Below are 17,756 nucleotides of genomic sequence, written 5' to 3' on the forward strand. Positions count from 1 at the left end.
AATTTGAAACGTAATATCGACATACTATGATGTAAGCCGGAATAAATACATTTTCCCAACTAAATATTCAACCAGATCGAATTCCAAATGACGAGCAAAAAGCAAGTTACGTATCTACAAGATTTGCACGACCAGGAACCCGATACACATAGAGAAACTTCATCCAGTTGAACTTTGCTAAACGACTTAGCAAACGTTCTCTGCTAACGGTGACACGAAATTATTTTCTGTTACAGTGGTCAAAGGTACAGCTGGCGAAATTCTCAATTCTTGAACACCAAATGGATCCGAGCAGCAACTTTAGCAGCTATCGCAGCACCCTGAAAGCAGCGATGTGGCGTAGCGCCGGCGCTACGGACGAACGACAGAGGATCGTCGTACCCTTCTTTAGTTTGCTGGTCAAGGATCTCTACTTCCTGAATGAGGGATGCAGCAACAAGTGAGTAAAAACCTTGGACTCTAGTATTGATTATTTAAAAGCACTCGAGGAAATTTCTGGTTTCATCAAAGTTTCAGAGATTCGTTCTGATTTCCGATCCTTAAGTAATTACGATTTCGATCTCGAAACAGAAACGACCAGCTTCAGTGCTGTCTATATGATAATTTAACAGGGTGAAAGACTTGCCAACAAAAATCATCAAACCCATAAACAATTGTATACATTTTATAAAGGCACTATCTCCAATTATAATACACTTTCAATAGAAACAACAGAAGAGCAAGAAAAGATAGTAAACCTTTTGTAAATCAGATAAAAGAAGAAATATTCAAACAAGTCCATTTCAAAAAAATGTTATCGAGCAATTAAGAGGTAGCAAAAGATCTTCATTACAAAGAATTAACGGTTCTAACGTCGCTCATAATTGCTTATAATTTAAAATATAATTATAATAACGTACAATTTAATATAAAATTATACAGAGTTTAATACTCAATTTAAACATTGATTAAAATTACCAAAGTACAACCTGCCAATCCTTAATTGCAACTCAATTTTCGTTTAAAACCCATTTTTCTCTCTACAGCCCTTAAATTTCAGTTTCAATTATAATCGCCTTTGATCAACGATTTTATAATTTCGCGTTTCCACGCAGGAATATAAAAACTATCCTGAAAATCGTACCAGGTGGAATATTTATAAGGTAATTTAAGTTGGCGATTGACATGGATGCTGAACGTAAGCTGAGCGTTGAAACGCGATCGCCGATTTCCTGCCGGGGGCCAATACGAACTTTTTACCGAGTTCTTTTCGTTTGAAGGTTCGATAATTTTGTTCCTGCGGAGGCGATACGTTGACAGGAAGCTCGTTTTCTCGCGAAGTGCCCGACCTTTCGGTTCTTTTTGTCGGCCGTATTTATCAAGACGACGAATGTGCCGTGCCATTTCCTTCGCTTTTCTCCGCGCGAGAAACGTTCCCTTCGTCTCCCGACGTCATCCCTTCTCCCAGCTGTACGTGTAAACTTATTAAACTTGTAATAGCAAAAGTTGTTTCCTCGTAGCTTGACTGGAAGTTGTTGAAAAGAAAACAGGAAGACTCAGGGAAAGAGGGATATGTACTAGAGAAAGGAACGGAACCCTTTCCTTTTCTCGGAGTCTGCTTTTCTATTACGAACTTATAAAAAGACCTGCAAAGTGTGTGCAATTGTTTATCTATATAATAAGTGACGATATTTCTTGAAACGAGTTAATTTGAATATCCCACGTCTATTTCTTTCAGAAGATTTATTGTTTCTTTTTCTTTTTCATAGTTTCTATTGAAAGGGCGTCTTCATTAAAGCGTCGCATAAAATGTGTACAATATATGACCAGTATTTCGTAACACGTGTACGATATAGGCAGATCTAAGCGACGGAAAAATATATTGAAGGAGAATGCTTATAATGTCTGACAAATTACTGTCTAGTACTACTTACAGATTTTGTTTTACTTAAAGTGTATAGAATACAGAAGTATTACAATTTATGGCACGTATTATTTTACTTTATTGATTTGTTTGTATATTTTAAATTCGAATGTATGAATTTTCTGAATTGATAAATTTTATTATAATTTAAAATACGCAAAGCGAATGTTCTCTTCTTGCCAAATGAAAGAGACAGGTATTTAGTAACCGAGAAATACTTGTACCATTTGATTAAATGCTATGTAATTGAGCATTCAGCCGAACAATATTATCGTCAATATTTAACGTATGTCAGAGACCTCCTAAGCCTCAGACGATCAATATATATTGTCAATACAATATTGAGAACTTTACACATTGATAATGATATTGATCGTCTGAACGCTACTTAATACTACGATCAATCAAATTATGGAAAGCAAATTATGGGAACGAATAAAATAAACCAATACAATATACAGTCTCCAAATATTATATACAATATTTCAGAAGTTAATATTTTTCTTCGTTTTTCTAATAATCCTTTAAAATCGTTCATTTTCCATGCCATGTAAAGATTCTAATAATCTCGGTTCACGACGATCGTTTTATGGGTCAGCTCTGATTAATCATCACAATGATGGGCATCTGAGGTAGAACGTTTTTTCGTTCAAAAAGCTCATTACACATGCGATAGCAAGGTGAAATGAAACCGTCTCTCGAAAGCGGCCACTGCGTAGCCACAAGAAGTTTCATTAGAAAAACAATTTCTATTCGAGTAGAGTGGTTCCACTACTTGAGACGATATTTACTGAATACCCGCGTGTATAATTCTCCCAGATACGCGACTGCACAAAAGTTGGGATTTAATGAATTTTTCACTTATATGCAGATCAACTACATACTCTTATATATATGTAGGATTTTATATATTAAAGTGGGATTTTTTGTCAGTTTAAAAATAGAAATATCTCACGTACATACACCTATACATGCACCTTCACCCAGAAGTATTCATTGAGCAGTATTCTTGCTGTTCTCTGTCGAATTAACTTTAAACTGTTTCAATAATAAGATTTAAATAACTTAAGTCGTAACAATGTACTCATATAACTTATGACTCATGACAATGCGAATATAACGTTCTTATCAATTATTCATAAATTAGTTAATCATATCATTATTAATCATATCGACTGATCATTATAATTTGGAATGTGAATGCAAAAGTTTTAAAGCGGATAAACTCAAGCTTTTGGCTAGTGGTGTACACGTATACATGCGCATGCCCATTCAACGTATGTACGTTAAAATCATAACGGCGTATATTATGCCCGGAATGGCGGACGCACGGTAGAAAATTCGCGGAAAATGCGAATTCGTGCAGATAGGCAACGTCTGAACAGTACGGAAACATTTCACTGAATCGCGTACAGCAGATCGTCGTACAGAGATACGCTGGTACAAATCGCTTCAAGACGTATGTATACAGGCTACAGATAAATGTCCACGTATTATGCATTTTGTCCGGATCACATAATACGCAGATCGAGAACTGTGGCTGATATTGGCTCAGGGAAATAACGGGACGCATTGTAATGGCTTCGAAACAGTGACACATGTGCGTGGTTATTCCAGCTTTCCTTCGATTTATGGGCGATTGATTCGTATTTTATTTTGAAAGTTGTTTTATAAAAGAGACTAAAGCTTCTAACGTTACTATCATGCATTCTGTGTGCTTTGATGCACGAATATTGTGACAATTTTTTTATGTTAAACCATAAAATTATTGGGATTGAAGTTAGAGATTGACTAACTTGATAATTAGGTCGTTTTTCAATCAGAAAAATTTCTTGCGCGAGATTGAAAATTAATAAATGGACAACTAATTTAATTAACTAATTTTACCCAGGTTAGTTTTAATTCTTATAAATTTAAAGAAACGGAGGCACAAAGTTAAGAAAAATAATTGTTGTATTATATTCTGTTTATTTAAATTCTATTATATTACCCTGATATTCTTATCTCCATATTATTACGAATACGAAATCCTCTATTATATCTCGAGCCAAAATTATTCGAAAATTTTCTATCTAAAATCCATCCACGTTGTCACGTTTCCATTGCAAACACGATCCATGTCTCAGCCATTAACGCGTTCACCGTTAATACGAAACGACTGTTCCGGCAAACCGAATCGCGTTATAGTATCAATTTCCTTAGAAAGCGGCACAGTTCCCAATACGTTCGACGGAGTTTAATAAGGGAAAAGAGCCTCCTTCCCAGCAATTATCCTTCCTTGTCGTCCGTGGACCGAATCTGTAATAGAATTTCGATCCTACATAGGACGAGGAACGAGAAAAGGGTAGACGGAGGAAAGATAGGTTTCTCGAAGGCAACGCTGGATGGATATTGACCGATCGAGGCATCCACCGGGCGAAGACGAATGGCTGCGCGTATGTAAATGTCTGTTACGTGAACGTAACGCGAACGTCGTGCAGCCGGAAGCGGGCGCCGATGCTACGCGAATTCGCACACTTCCGACCCGCACGATAAATTGCCCAAGTTCGACTCGTAATTTCACCCACGCTTTCGCGCACATGTACGTGTCTTCGCGCGTTCCCTCGTTGTATCGTCACATGCTCCATGGTTCGTCACATACAGTGTACAGTAGCTTACAAAAGTATTTCAATACCTATTTATAAAGATGTTTCATGAATGTATTATGTGTGTTATACAAAACATTTTGAAATTTCATTAGCAGTATAACGAGACGCGACTCGTGATTACGTTGATAACATTTGAAATTAATCTGAAAATGTATATTGTCGATTTGGGCTTAGGTTTGGGTTATCGAAAAATTTTTCAAGAAGAGATTCATGAAGTTATAGATGACAAAAGTCTTCGCAAGTATTTCTCAACTTCCGTTGCAAATTTTTCGAGTAATCTAATAGAAGTTACGAGATATTTACTGGACTATCATCCAACTTATGAATGATACTTCTTTAAACATTACTTTATTTGATAAAAATTTATAATAAAAATGCTACAAACTTTTTTGAAAGAATCCAATATACACATTTTCAAATTGATTCCAAATTTGACCAATATAATCATGACAGTCGTGCCTCGTTACAAAGCTAATGAATTTTCAAAATGTTTTATATAATGACATATCTTCATACAATATATACATAAATATTTTCCACAGTAAATGTTCAAATGTATTCCTGAACTATTGCATCTACACATACTATATCCGCTAAGTAGGAAGAATTATTTCCTTCTTCAATCGAACCCGTGAATCCGTAGATGGTTGATGAATTCTTAAAAGTTCTTTTGGAATTGGAAATTTGGTTGAGCAATAGCTGATATTACGTGCATGTATTCGAAGATTTATATTGGACATGATTTGTGGATGAATAGCGTTTTTCGTTTAGTCAAGCTTCGTGAAATTCGCGAACGGAAAATATTACTCATTTTATGTCGATAGAAGGTTTTGATGAAAAGTTTTGGTAATTTTTCTTTTAACTTTCTTTCAAAAAGTTTCTTTTCGTTGTGATTGCATTTTATTTCGTTCGAAGCTGTCTTACATGCGTTTTTTAAGATTTGTATTCGTATAATTAATACATTAAAATGGCTTTTAACAGTATCATAATGATTTTGAGGTAGTACTTTTTCGTTATGATTCATCTTCGACATGGCATTCTCTCTCCTTTTTGCTCGCTTCCTCTTTTCCCTAAGAAAGACCTTAACAAGTTCCAAGATTGTTTGCACGTAAAATTACATTGCTTTCGAAGAGTACATAAAACTTAATGGGACTACTTGGAAACTTTTTGAGACTTCCTCGCGAACTGACCACTTTGAGCCCACTTCTTGAAATTACAAAATGAAGAAGCATAGAAATACCCTCTTCAAATGAACTTTCCTTTTACCGAATAAAATATTCAGTTTCAATATTACTTTCTTACAATAAGAATACACATATCGGACGGATTATTTTAGAGATTCCTTAAATAATTAAAACGATTTTAGATCCACGTGGAACCGTGTACTTTCGTAATGCGTGGATCGACTTTCCATTATCCTTTTCTATCATACTATTATTAAATACGAGGTAATTAGCTTTTCTCCATTTACTCAAATGAATAAAATACTTGAAAATATGTTTCAGAAGAATTACATAGATTCTAACAAGCGATAATAATAAGAAAATAAAAAATACAATTCTTAAAATTTAACAAAACTTCATCTTGATCGTAAACTACGACGACTCTTGTAATGTAATAACTTCTGTAATAAAATTGTCTGTTATATTCCTTCCCAACAATTTTCTCTGTTTCAACTTACTTCGTATCGTGAAATACGCATTAATTTCATAAAAAATTAGCGGCTATCAAAATATTGCAAAACACATCATAATAAAATACGACATATGCGAAGATAAAATAAGAAAAGTCTCGGATAGTAGCTTAAATGAGTTAAATATTTTTGCAAACTCGAATGTAAATTTATTAATGATAAAATACAAATGCGAATGAGCGAATCGAAATTGACTAAGTCGGAATTAATCAAAGCGTGCATCAAACCGAAGACTGATTGATGCGTCCTAAGCCTGAAATTTATGGAGCTAACCATTAACTTAACATATCAGCGTATCTCTCACACGGGCTAATACGATCAGGATTATCCGAAATTAATTTAACAAAATAACAGGAGACTGTTATTCTGCACAGGACGGCTGACACTGTATAAACACAAGCCAACGTACATTAAAGGATGTAACGTTGTTGTTGCTATCGACCCACGATACTCTGAAGAGACCATTCTTGACCGATAGTGAAACATTCGCAAAGCGTTTGATAACAGTGAAACTTTTAATGATTACATGCGCAGATTGCTATTTAGATCCACGATACTGCGTTGAAAGTATTCTTAACCACTAGTAGAACATTGACGAGCTACTTTTCAATATCGATAAAATTTTTAATGATCATAAAGTAGATGAAATTTAATAAATTGGTTAAAAGCTTAAAAGGTTTATTATATCGAACCTCGATACTCTGATGAAAGTATTCTTCATCGCTGGTAGAACATTGACAAGGTTTTAGACGTCAATGTCGACATCAATATTAACGATTATAAAGCAGATAAAATTAGATGAACTTATTAAAAGCTTGGGAAAAAATTTTAACGAGTTTAAATTGACCTACGAGTTAAACATTTCTTAAAAATATAAATACTTTTCATTACGTTGTGCCACGTAAAAGAACAACAATTTTAAACACGATATCTACCATTAAAATAAAATATAAGAACTCTTCAAGCTTTTGATTAAAGGATTCTTAATTCATGATTTAATATTTATACATATTGTATTTTTTTATGTTTATTTATACATTAATCCTGTCGTAAAACTATCGTTTCAGATTACCAAATGGACACATTAATTTCGAGAAGTTCTGGCAACTGGCGAAACAGGTGACAGAATTCATTGCTTGGAAACAAGTTGCTTGTCCATTCGAGAAGAATCCGCGTGTCATTGCTTTCCTTCAGGCGAGCCCAGTGCTGACTGAAAATGGTAAAACTTTTTAACCTGTTTTTATTCGATTCGTATATAAGAAGAGAATTAATGAATTGAAAATACAATAGAGAACAAAAGTAATTGAATGAAACGTGAAATTGCTTTTAAATTAATCGGTAAAGAATAGAATAATATTTAAAAATAAGATATTACTTTCGAGAACTCGTATAAAATAAAATTGCATTATTTCGCAGTAAAATTAGAACGAAATTACAAGAGATTACGTCAAACGAAATTATTCAAATGCTGTTACAATATTTCAGATTATTTCATTGGAAACTAAAGTAACCTTTCTTTTGTAATTAATAAAAAAAAACTATTTTTAGTTGTTTAGATATTAAAAAATATTTTATTCGTTGTAAGCTTCGCCAGCATTACTCTAATTTATTTCTTTTGATAATATAGCTTTAGCTCTGGCGTCTTTCGAGTGTGAACCACCAGACAACAATCCAGAAAAAGAACGTTACAAAGCATTGAAGTAAGTGATCTCAATTTACGTTTAACAAAAGTCTTTAAACTTTAAATTTTTATCTGATACTATGCATCTAGTAAGAATTAAAAATCATAAAATTCAAAGTAGTTCTTCCAATAGTAAGTGAAATAAATAGATGAAATCTCTACTTATGTTCCATCTTTTTATTTATACTCATAAAGAAAAGAATTTGCAGAAAAGAATTTGTACTCCATAACTTACAATTTAGGATAAGTTACAATTTACGTAATGATAATATTAACAAAATGTAATAGAAGAATTTTTATCGTTTTTATTTATTTAATATCTTATTCGACACAAATCTGACATTTAATTAAAACACAGCTTTCAGTCGCACTAAATCACGTTCGTTTTCTTCAACTTCCTCTCGGCAGGTCTGAACTGAACGCTCAGTGAAAAAGAGCAATCATGCAACGCGTCGAATGGGAGCGATACTGAGATAGACGCACTCTTCTAAACTTCGTTCCAAACAATTAATCAGCCACGAATCTCTCTTACGAAAAGGGAAAACGAGCTTAAGCAAGTAACATCCAGCGAGAAAACAGCGAAAAAGAGAGAAGAACATCGAAATCGTGAACAAGAGACACCCGTACGATGACGAAACGTAAGAAAAAGAAGAAAATTCAAATTGTAGCGATTTGCTCGCGAACGACAAAAGAGAAGAAGAAAAACAATGATTCATCGTAGTGATCTCGCGTCATTTAAGGACACCCTTTAAGTGTACTAAAACGATCAGTGCAATCGTCTCGACACTTTCTATAAAATGCTCTCAACTTCGAATTCCATTTCTCTTAACCACCAATTTATCAAATACTTTATTACACTTTTCAGTCGTATATTACGTAGAACAATATTATACGTATATCAATACGACTTAAATTTTATCGAAATGAAATCTCATCAGACCGAATCTTCGAATCGAATTTAGAAGATCGAAATAAATATTCGATCGTGTTCCATTCACAGTGTTGTTGCATTACATACATCGAAGCAAAGAGCGCTCTTCAAAGAAAGAGACATCATAGGTAAAAACTGCTCGAAGAGGCGACTCTAAGATTCCAAAGTTCGAACAAAGGAAACAGAGATCGATTGCACCGATTGAAATCGTCTATCGATCAAGCGTACTTCGGTATACACTGAAAACGAAGCTGATCTGTTAGTACGAACATGAAAAAAAAAAATTCATTGAACAGTATCGCGTAGCAGTAAGTATAGTTCCTAAGCCCGAGGCCGAACGAAGAATCGTTCCTCGATCGCGAAAATTTCACAATTGTGGCACAGCCTCGTGAACATTCGTTTTCGAGGAATCGTTTCGTACATTTTGGCCGACCCTTTTTGTACATAGTCCTTTTGATATACGCTAACAAAACTCCTAGGTGTGGAACAGAGGATAATGGAAAAATAATAAAAAAGAAGAAAATAGGTTCGTTCCTGTAGAGTAAGCTCGAACGTTGTCGTTTTTAAGGTTCTAGGTTACACGTTAGTAACAGACGACGGTCGTCGTGCACGTACTTAACGAACGAGAAAGACGAAGAGAGGAAAGGGAAAGATAGAGAGGAGAAACGTTTGACAAGATCAGTAAGAGAGGACACGACCCGGTAGTAACGCGCGCGGCTTTATGCCGTTTGCAGCTTTTCAAAAAGCGTTTCCATTGTCCCAATGTTGACGATGTCGTTTGGGTTTTTTCGAGTGTTCACGCGGTGACGAGCGCGAGATTACAATTTCTCTCCTTTTTTTTAAATACGTTCGTCTGTACTTTTTTCGCGAATAAAAAATCCTCGTGTAAGAGTAAATCTTTTTTGGTCTCGGTGAACCGTTTCATTCGCGTCTACCTAATGGAGATATGTTCATTAGAATTTTTATTTTACATACATATGTATATTACCGCTGAGAAGTATCCAGATACCTGGTTATTTTCAACAGAATATATTTTAAGTAGAAAATTACGGATAAATCAATGGGCGATGGTTTTATCCTTTATAATTATTATAACTACGTACAATATGCTGCGTATTAGCATAATGCTGTAAGTCAAAATTTTAACAATCACGTGTTTTAACTTTTAAATGTATTGTCTCTTTAGTTTCATAATTAATTAAGTTCCAGTTTTATTCTCTATCATAATATACTTTCATAATTTAATGAAATACAATCAAGCTTTTATAAACTAACAGTGAACTGACTTACATCATTATGATCCTTGCTAATTGATTTTTGCAAATCGTTAAAACATATTAGTGCCATGTTTTTTAATGGATAGTTTAGATTTATGCTTTGGTGATTTCATAAAAGGTAACAAGTGCTTCTTCTAGTTACTCATATAATAATTCATCACTAATTTGTATACTTTGATTAAATTCATGCACTGTTACCACAAATCGATCAAAGTATCTGGATATTTACGCACGGTGATGTAAATATTAAATCGAAGCAATTTTGGAATATCGTTAAAAGCTTAACGTTAAAAGTTTCATTTGGCTTGCGGTAATTTTAGCGGCGACGTTAACGCGTACGTCGTTTGATAGATTGATTTTTAGCTCGCTGTGTATGTTGTATGTGATACATTATAAAAAGTTAATCGAAGGTTCAGCGTATCGAGAAAATTTCACTCGAGAACTCACTTTTATTTGTATATGAAAATCAAAAGGGAAAAATGTGGTAAATCTATTTCTGCCAATTCTCCGTTAGATATTAGTAACGAAAGTTAAAGTTTAACAACATGAAAGGCTTTCCATGATGTTAAAAAAACTAAGTTTCCTTTTTCTATAAAACATTTTTTTCATGACAGAAGAGCCGGGAACCTGTAAGAATTATCTCAAGGAATATTTTGCTAAGTGAAATAAGCTTTTTAAAAATATAATTTCGAAGCTACTCTTTGAACTTGAACGGCTATTAAAAACGAGAAATATGACTTATCACGTCTTTCACCTATGGTATCCGTATATCTTCGTGTGCTTCTACAAGAATCGAAAAGTTCTTGTCTCTCTACTGAATATCAGCTGAAAAAGAAGAGAAAACGTTTGAAACGCGCGCGTCACCGTTAAAATCTAACTTCGTATTTTTGAACAAGTTTGAACAGAGTATGATCGATCTGTCCGAAATCGAGCCCAGTAATAAGGTAATGACTTTTTCTTTTCCTTTTATTTGTTCTCCGAATGAACTCGCGATACAAAAGGAAGAAACGCAGAGATAAATGGACGAACTGAGGGCGAAGGTGTTTTGAGAAAAATATAGGGACCAAGAGTTCGTTTTTTCAAGAAGGTAACCGAAAAATCGTGAATCGTGATCCAACGATCGCGATCTAAATGGAGGAAACGCAAAGGCAGACTGTCGAATTTTCCGCTCGCTAACTCGTAGCTTCGCGTACTGAGAGAAACACCTTTGCAGTCATTAGGCATTTAAGGCTAATCTAGACGATTTGCGTCTAGTTATAATTACGAGCTGCGTACAACGTATCAAATAATTTGTTATTTTTATTTAAAATATCTGCAAGATATACGATGTATCTAATTATTCGCTTGATTAATTATTTTCATCGTATGTAAAAAATTGTTTCGCAGTTTAAATACTATGAAAGTACGCATTCACACGCGATAAAATGTATTTGTACATTGTTCTATTTTAATTTAATTATTTATACGAACGTATTGTACGTTTTCTTTTGCACTCCCTGCACGGCGAGTTCTTTAAGACAAGTTGAGCTTGTGTTTGAGTAAACGAACTATTTCGTAGGAGTTTTAAATAACGTATTCAGTAAATGTGTACAAATCTTTTGTTATACGTTTGTAGTATTATTTTCGTGAGTTTGTTGTATAGATATTGGGTGAAAAGTATTTAAACGAATCAGAGGCAGCTCTTCTTGCCTTCAGCTTTTAGATTGTAGTCTAGTGTATCTCTTTTTTACTGTTCCTGTGTTATTTATGCGATCGTATTATGGATGTAGAAGGAAAATTCTGTAAGTTCTAAAATTGAGGTTTTGAGAAAAATACTTTCCTTTTTTTCACAAGAAATATAAAAATTTCTGTTCTATTATTTTTCATCCTGGAAGAATGAGAAGATTACATTGAATTACAGATTGTTGTATAATTTGAAACTATGACATTCTCTTTTAAAAATACGATTATCCATCGTTATATTATATTTTATACAATTTTTCAATTTCCTACAATCTTGTATATCCTACAATTTCAAAATGAATAACTTCAATTAAAAATAAACTTAACGGATTTTTCTTAGATAGCCACGGTGTTATACAATATGCAATATTTTATTATCGCAGAATATTTTTCTATACTTATCTAACGCACGATGTTTATCCGTTTATTTATAACGAAGTATCTTTAACGCTCTGTTTCGCGTCACAATAAACAGTAAACGTTTCTCGTAGGTGTTAGCACCTTCGATAAATGTATCTTGCTCGCCGTTCTCTCAGTACGAGAATCAGAAAAAGAGAAACAAACGTGTATCATATGCAACAGAGTAGCGTCGTATGTACGAGGACGAACCAGAGTCTACGCGAAGATCGCGTAATAAAGAAAGTATAATTCATTGATCGAGCCACCAAAATCGGGGATATGTTATACGCCAGACTCCTTTCTTTGGAAATCGTTTGATAAAAATCATCATAGATGTATATTCCGAGGAATTCAAACGATATTACAACAATCGTTCTAACGTAAGTTTTTAGTAACATTAGGATAATTTAATTTTGACGAAAATTATCGTACGTGTTGATGAAGGTATTAAAATATTAAAAAATGACAAAATCGATGGTGGATGTAATGAAAAAATTCTAACTTAATATTTTGGTGGATTAATTCGATTATAGTATGTTATATTAATTTATATAACACAATTCATAAAACATTCAGTGACCATACATAAACCAAGCCCAATTTACCTCTGAATCTAATCTAGATGTAATTCAGTCCTAACTTACACCTACCATCCAACATAATCCAGTCCATCATTCGACTTAATCGAAATGTAATTTAGATAACGAATCGATTTGATCATCCCCTTGATCTAGTTCAAATTGAACCTCTAGAACTATTAGGTGCCTGTGTAAATATCTATTTAATCTTATTTACACAATTGTCATATGAGTATATATGTATATATTTTAAATTGTGTAATACAATGTTATTTTTATCAGGAACTTTCGTATTTGTAAAAATTGTTACTATCTTTTAATATTAAAACGCTCGTATGAATCACTTATTTGACATGTAATAACGAGAAAAATAATAGACAAGTGTTTACTTAAATAATTTGTTAACGAAAGAACTAGATTACATCCACGTAAAATAGTAACTATTTAAAGTTCTAAAGTAATTCAATACTTCCATCGCAACACGTACATTCGCTATCAGAATCCATCGTTCCATTCGTAAAGTATCACAATTCATTACAAAATTCACAATTGACTTTTGCAATCCTTCTTTCACTAAAATCACGTTCAATTTTTACAAAATTTTCTTTATAAACACTTCACCACACCTGTAAATATTCACGACGATATCTCATCTCTTTCTCCATCGATTTTATAAAACTAACATAAAAGTCAACTCTACACAAAAAAAAAACTCCATCTCAAAAAATATCGCTCAAATAAATCAAGGAATGAGTCTGGCCATCCCGAGAACGTTCTCACGTTAGAATTGTAACGAACAGTCGACAATTATCCATGCACGTTTATCATAAACCATAACACGATTAATCTGTCGAACTTATAGTAAGGAGTAAATAGTTAACGAGTGTTATCGTTGTAAGCGCATCGCGTTGTCAATATTCCAAGAGAGGAATCTCTGTAATACTACACACCCATCCGAACGATCATTAACTTGCCAAGGTCCGCGATCCACCTCGGAGACGTTCACGTTCTCCCCGAACAAAATATTATAACTAAAAATTATATGCAATTCCCTTATACGAAAGTATATGCGATACCTTCTTATACAAGGTGATTTTTTCGTTAGTTGAAAAAAATTCAAAGGCAGTGGCGCCAATCACATTGCGGATCGTACACTGTCGCGTTTTCATATTATATGTAGTATACTTATATAAGTCGTTCGTACCCTAATCTAGGATCTATGGATCCTAGAAGGTCGATATTGGGTTCCAATCACGTACACTCAGTGTTAGGACACATTTTCTTCTCTTTTTCTCAAATTTGTTTAATCGTCTATCAAGACCACTTACTCTTCTTCGACTGCTTTCACATTACTTCAGAGTAATGGCTTTCAACCTCTTATCTTCAATGAGCCAAAGGCTTAAGTCGTTACATGCATATAAAATACATACAAAATCTGATATCGCTGACATATATAAACACATATATTATATAAAAAAAGACATTTTATTTATAATATCAATTATAAAATTGTAATCATCTTCAAACTGCTTAACGCTTTCAATGCTGCAGATCTCATCATAGTGACACGCAGTGACACTAATTGAAATATTTCAATTAAAGAAACAATTCAAATTAGGTATGCTAAGTATTAACAGTATCCTATTACGGATGGCAATCTTGCACGTTATGACTTGACCAACTAAAAAATCACCCTGCATCTTATACGTATAATAAGAAGGTACCTTTTGCTTGTATCAAGGGAGAAATGTACGATGATCTCGTTTCGGCAGCCAGACGATTCTTTTTCACAGCCGTCTCGACTGATTTCGCGTGGACTTAACTTTGATTTCACGACGAAGCGAATGGTCGTCGCGATATTTTCTAGCGATCGCTTTTTTCTACGATTTTTCTAGCACGAAAGTGACGAAGGGAAAGCGTGTTCGAAACGACGACGAGGCGAATTTTCGACGACCAGAGCCAGGGAAATCGATCGAGCGTCGTGTGAAATCGATCTTCAAACGAGAGATTAAAGGGATAATTATAAAAAGGGCGGAGAGTCTGAAACACGCTGGCACGCGTCTTTCTGTCCCGTTTTAATGAATCCGCAAGGACATTGAACTACGTAACGATTAACCCTAATAGTTGCGATTCTGTACATAAAAAGGAAAGTCGTGTATATATATATAATTATATGACACATAAACATATGCGTATATCTATGCGTTATCTAGGGTGTAAGGTTGGATAGGTCGTAACCGAATTTAATGGAGGAGCCACGGCGTGAAAAAAACGAAGGTATCACGTGAAATGTGGTTCCTTCGTGTTTTCTTCGATGCCGTCGTGCGTCGACATAGAGAATCGAGGCCTGTCGACCACGTTAATCGCCGATCGATCGATCCGAGATCGCCTAACGATACCTTCTAGTACACAAGAACTACATTCACCTTTGAATGATTGATTGATTGATTGATTGATTCGGAGAGAATACGAACACACTTGCTTACTGTCTAGTCACTAGATCGTTAGTCGGAGGTCCGTGGTCGTGTTCGCGTCGCGATTCGAAAACACGAGCACTTGTGTTACAATGTCTTAATTAAGAATTCTTTTATGATATATTTGTGATTCTACGAGTTAAGAATTTAAAATTTATGTAAAATCCTGTTTTTATTTCACTTCATTTTGGATTCCTTTTGTAGCCTCTTTGAGAAGAATTTTTACGGATCGGTAGAGGAAAGACTTTTATTTAATATTCTGTTACATATTAATTGTAATATTGCAATTTAAATTAAAAGTATACAATCGTGTTAAAGCTTAATTAAAACTGTGTATTTTGGTTTCAAAGATTTGCGCAGTTCCGAGATTAATTTACTCGGATCAGTGGTTTTCAGTGTCAGGACATTTTGTTGCATCTTTTACATCGCAGAATTTTTTATTATTTTATTTTTCTTAATTTATTTTTCAAGTACATCATGCAGGATGTATGTAAACTGTAGATGAAGTTGAGAAATGGTCGACTGTAAACCAAGAATAACGATTAATTTAATAATCCTTTTATAAGTGAGCTATTTTATGGATTTTATTTTATAAAAACTCTATCGTTACAATCGGAGAAAATTCGTGGGATATTCAAAATTGAATTTTTTAAATATTATTCAAGTACGATGATCTTAAACATCTTACTACATTTATTTATTTGTTTTCACTTGTTATTAACTTTTAAGGAAACAAATCTACATCCAAAATGTTGTTTTAATTTCCTTACATCAAGAAAATCTTTTTATTAAATAATCTTTAAATTGAAATAAGTGCCACGTTTTCTTATCGAGTCAGAACACGTATCGCGTTATGCCTAAATTAAGAGTATTCGAGTTAGAATTAACGTTAAGTTTCGTGTTAAGCGTATTTTTGGTCGACATTCCCTTAATTATAAGGCGTTTATAATTGCACGATAAAGAGTTTTATGTAGGTCAGCGTGTTATTTCATTCGCCGATTTCGCTTGCGTGTAATTTTCTTTATTATATTTCCCCGTCGATTCCATCCAGAATAATCTCGTGACGATCGTTGTTCCTTTCCCAGTGAAGGGTCGAACATTTAAAAACTCAATCCTACTATAAAAAAAAGAAACAGGAAAAGAAAAAAAAATTAAAAAAAGATAGGAACAAAATCGATCGTTGCAGATTTTCATCGATCGAATTTAACGATGTTTTTTTAGATTCGATATTGAAATGAGAAAATCCATGTAACTAGTTGAACAATCGACAGCTCGATTCTCCCTTTTTTTTACCGTTTACAATTCTATAGTCGAAAGTCTTTAAAATAAGAAACATACTTGTCAATATATTTAGGATATTCAATTTATACAACTGTTAGTTCGAAAGTAATCGAATTCGTAATGTATGGAGAAAATATGGAACGATGCATGACAATTTGTCTTTGTTATCTTTTCGTTCATCAGTTGCCATTTCTTTCTATTTAAATCTATCTTACATTAAATATCTCTAAATTTTGTATTCCCAATAGAGAATGTACAATTTTTACATTATTTTCCAATTTCATTCTATATAGTTTATTCTATAATTCAATATAAAAATCATCGTGATAAAGTTCAGTACATATACCTAATGAAAGTGGAAAAAATATTCATCATCATTTTAAAATTTATAATAATCGTACAGTCTTTTTTTCATTCTAGTATTTCATCAACCAATTTCCTGTGATTTCTCGATAATTATTATTTTTATCTAATTTTACAAAGACAAATATAATATACAATGGCAAGAAGCGAGAATAAATCCATACAACTGAATAACTGCCAATGTTGCAATAAAGTCAATAAAACAAGAATTGTTTATAGATGATCCAGCTGTCGATCGATCAGCCTAAGTAGATTACGTACAACGATTTCGTACTAATGTTACATAACTTTTTGCAAATCTCGTAACATAGATTACCGAAACCTTTATACCATTTTTCTTTCTGTCGTATTCGTCTCATCGTTTGTACATCGATTTTTATTATCCAAAATACGTGGAAAATTTTGGTTTCAGCGCTTTTCGTTTTCATCAAACCGAATATGTTGGGACTATTGTACATAAATAGGCTCAAACATGTAACAGCGACAAGACAACAATTACAATTATTGTAGAAACGATGATGTCTTACGAAATAAACTACAGATTAATGGACGTTTCTCCAACGAGTATTCTTCAAAGCACCACCACACCAAAACTATGTAAAATACAACATGAACATATTTAAATAATCGAATCCGAATTGCTTTTTTAAACAATTTTAAATTATTTATAGCGATCAAAACTTTTTAAAGAAATTTAATTTTATGACCAATTCTCTTCTGAATATTTTCATACCTTACTATGTTGATGCGAATTCATGCCAAACTTTGCAACAGATAAATTTGTTTCTTATCTTATAAATGTTTGT

General features: G+C 33.5%; 1 protein-coding gene across 1 annotated transcript in view; it reads left to right on the forward strand.

Annotated features, from left to right (window-relative positions):
* LOC117159636 (uncharacterized) overlaps positions 1-17,506 on the forward strand; it is a 558,819-nt gene extending 541,313 nt beyond the window's left edge. Inside the window, exons 10-13 of the mRNA XM_076620942.1 lie at positions 237-439; positions 7,312-7,463; positions 7,872-7,944; positions 8,334-17,506. Coding sequence (XP_076477057.1) covers positions 237-439; positions 7,312-7,463; positions 7,872-7,944; positions 8,334-8,355 — 450 coding nt within the window. The 3' untranslated portion in view covers positions 8,356-17,506. The remainder of the gene's footprint in view (positions 1-236; positions 440-7,311; positions 7,464-7,871; positions 7,945-8,333) is intronic.
* Positions 17,507-17,756: the final 250 nt, after the last annotated feature.

This window comes from Bombus vancouverensis, chromosome 8 (assembly GCF_051014615.1).
Source record: "Bombus vancouverensis nearcticus chromosome 8, iyBomVanc1_principal, whole genome shotgun sequence".
Lineage (NCBI taxonomy): Eukaryota > Metazoa > Arthropoda > Insecta > Hymenoptera > Apidae > Bombus > Bombus vancouverensis.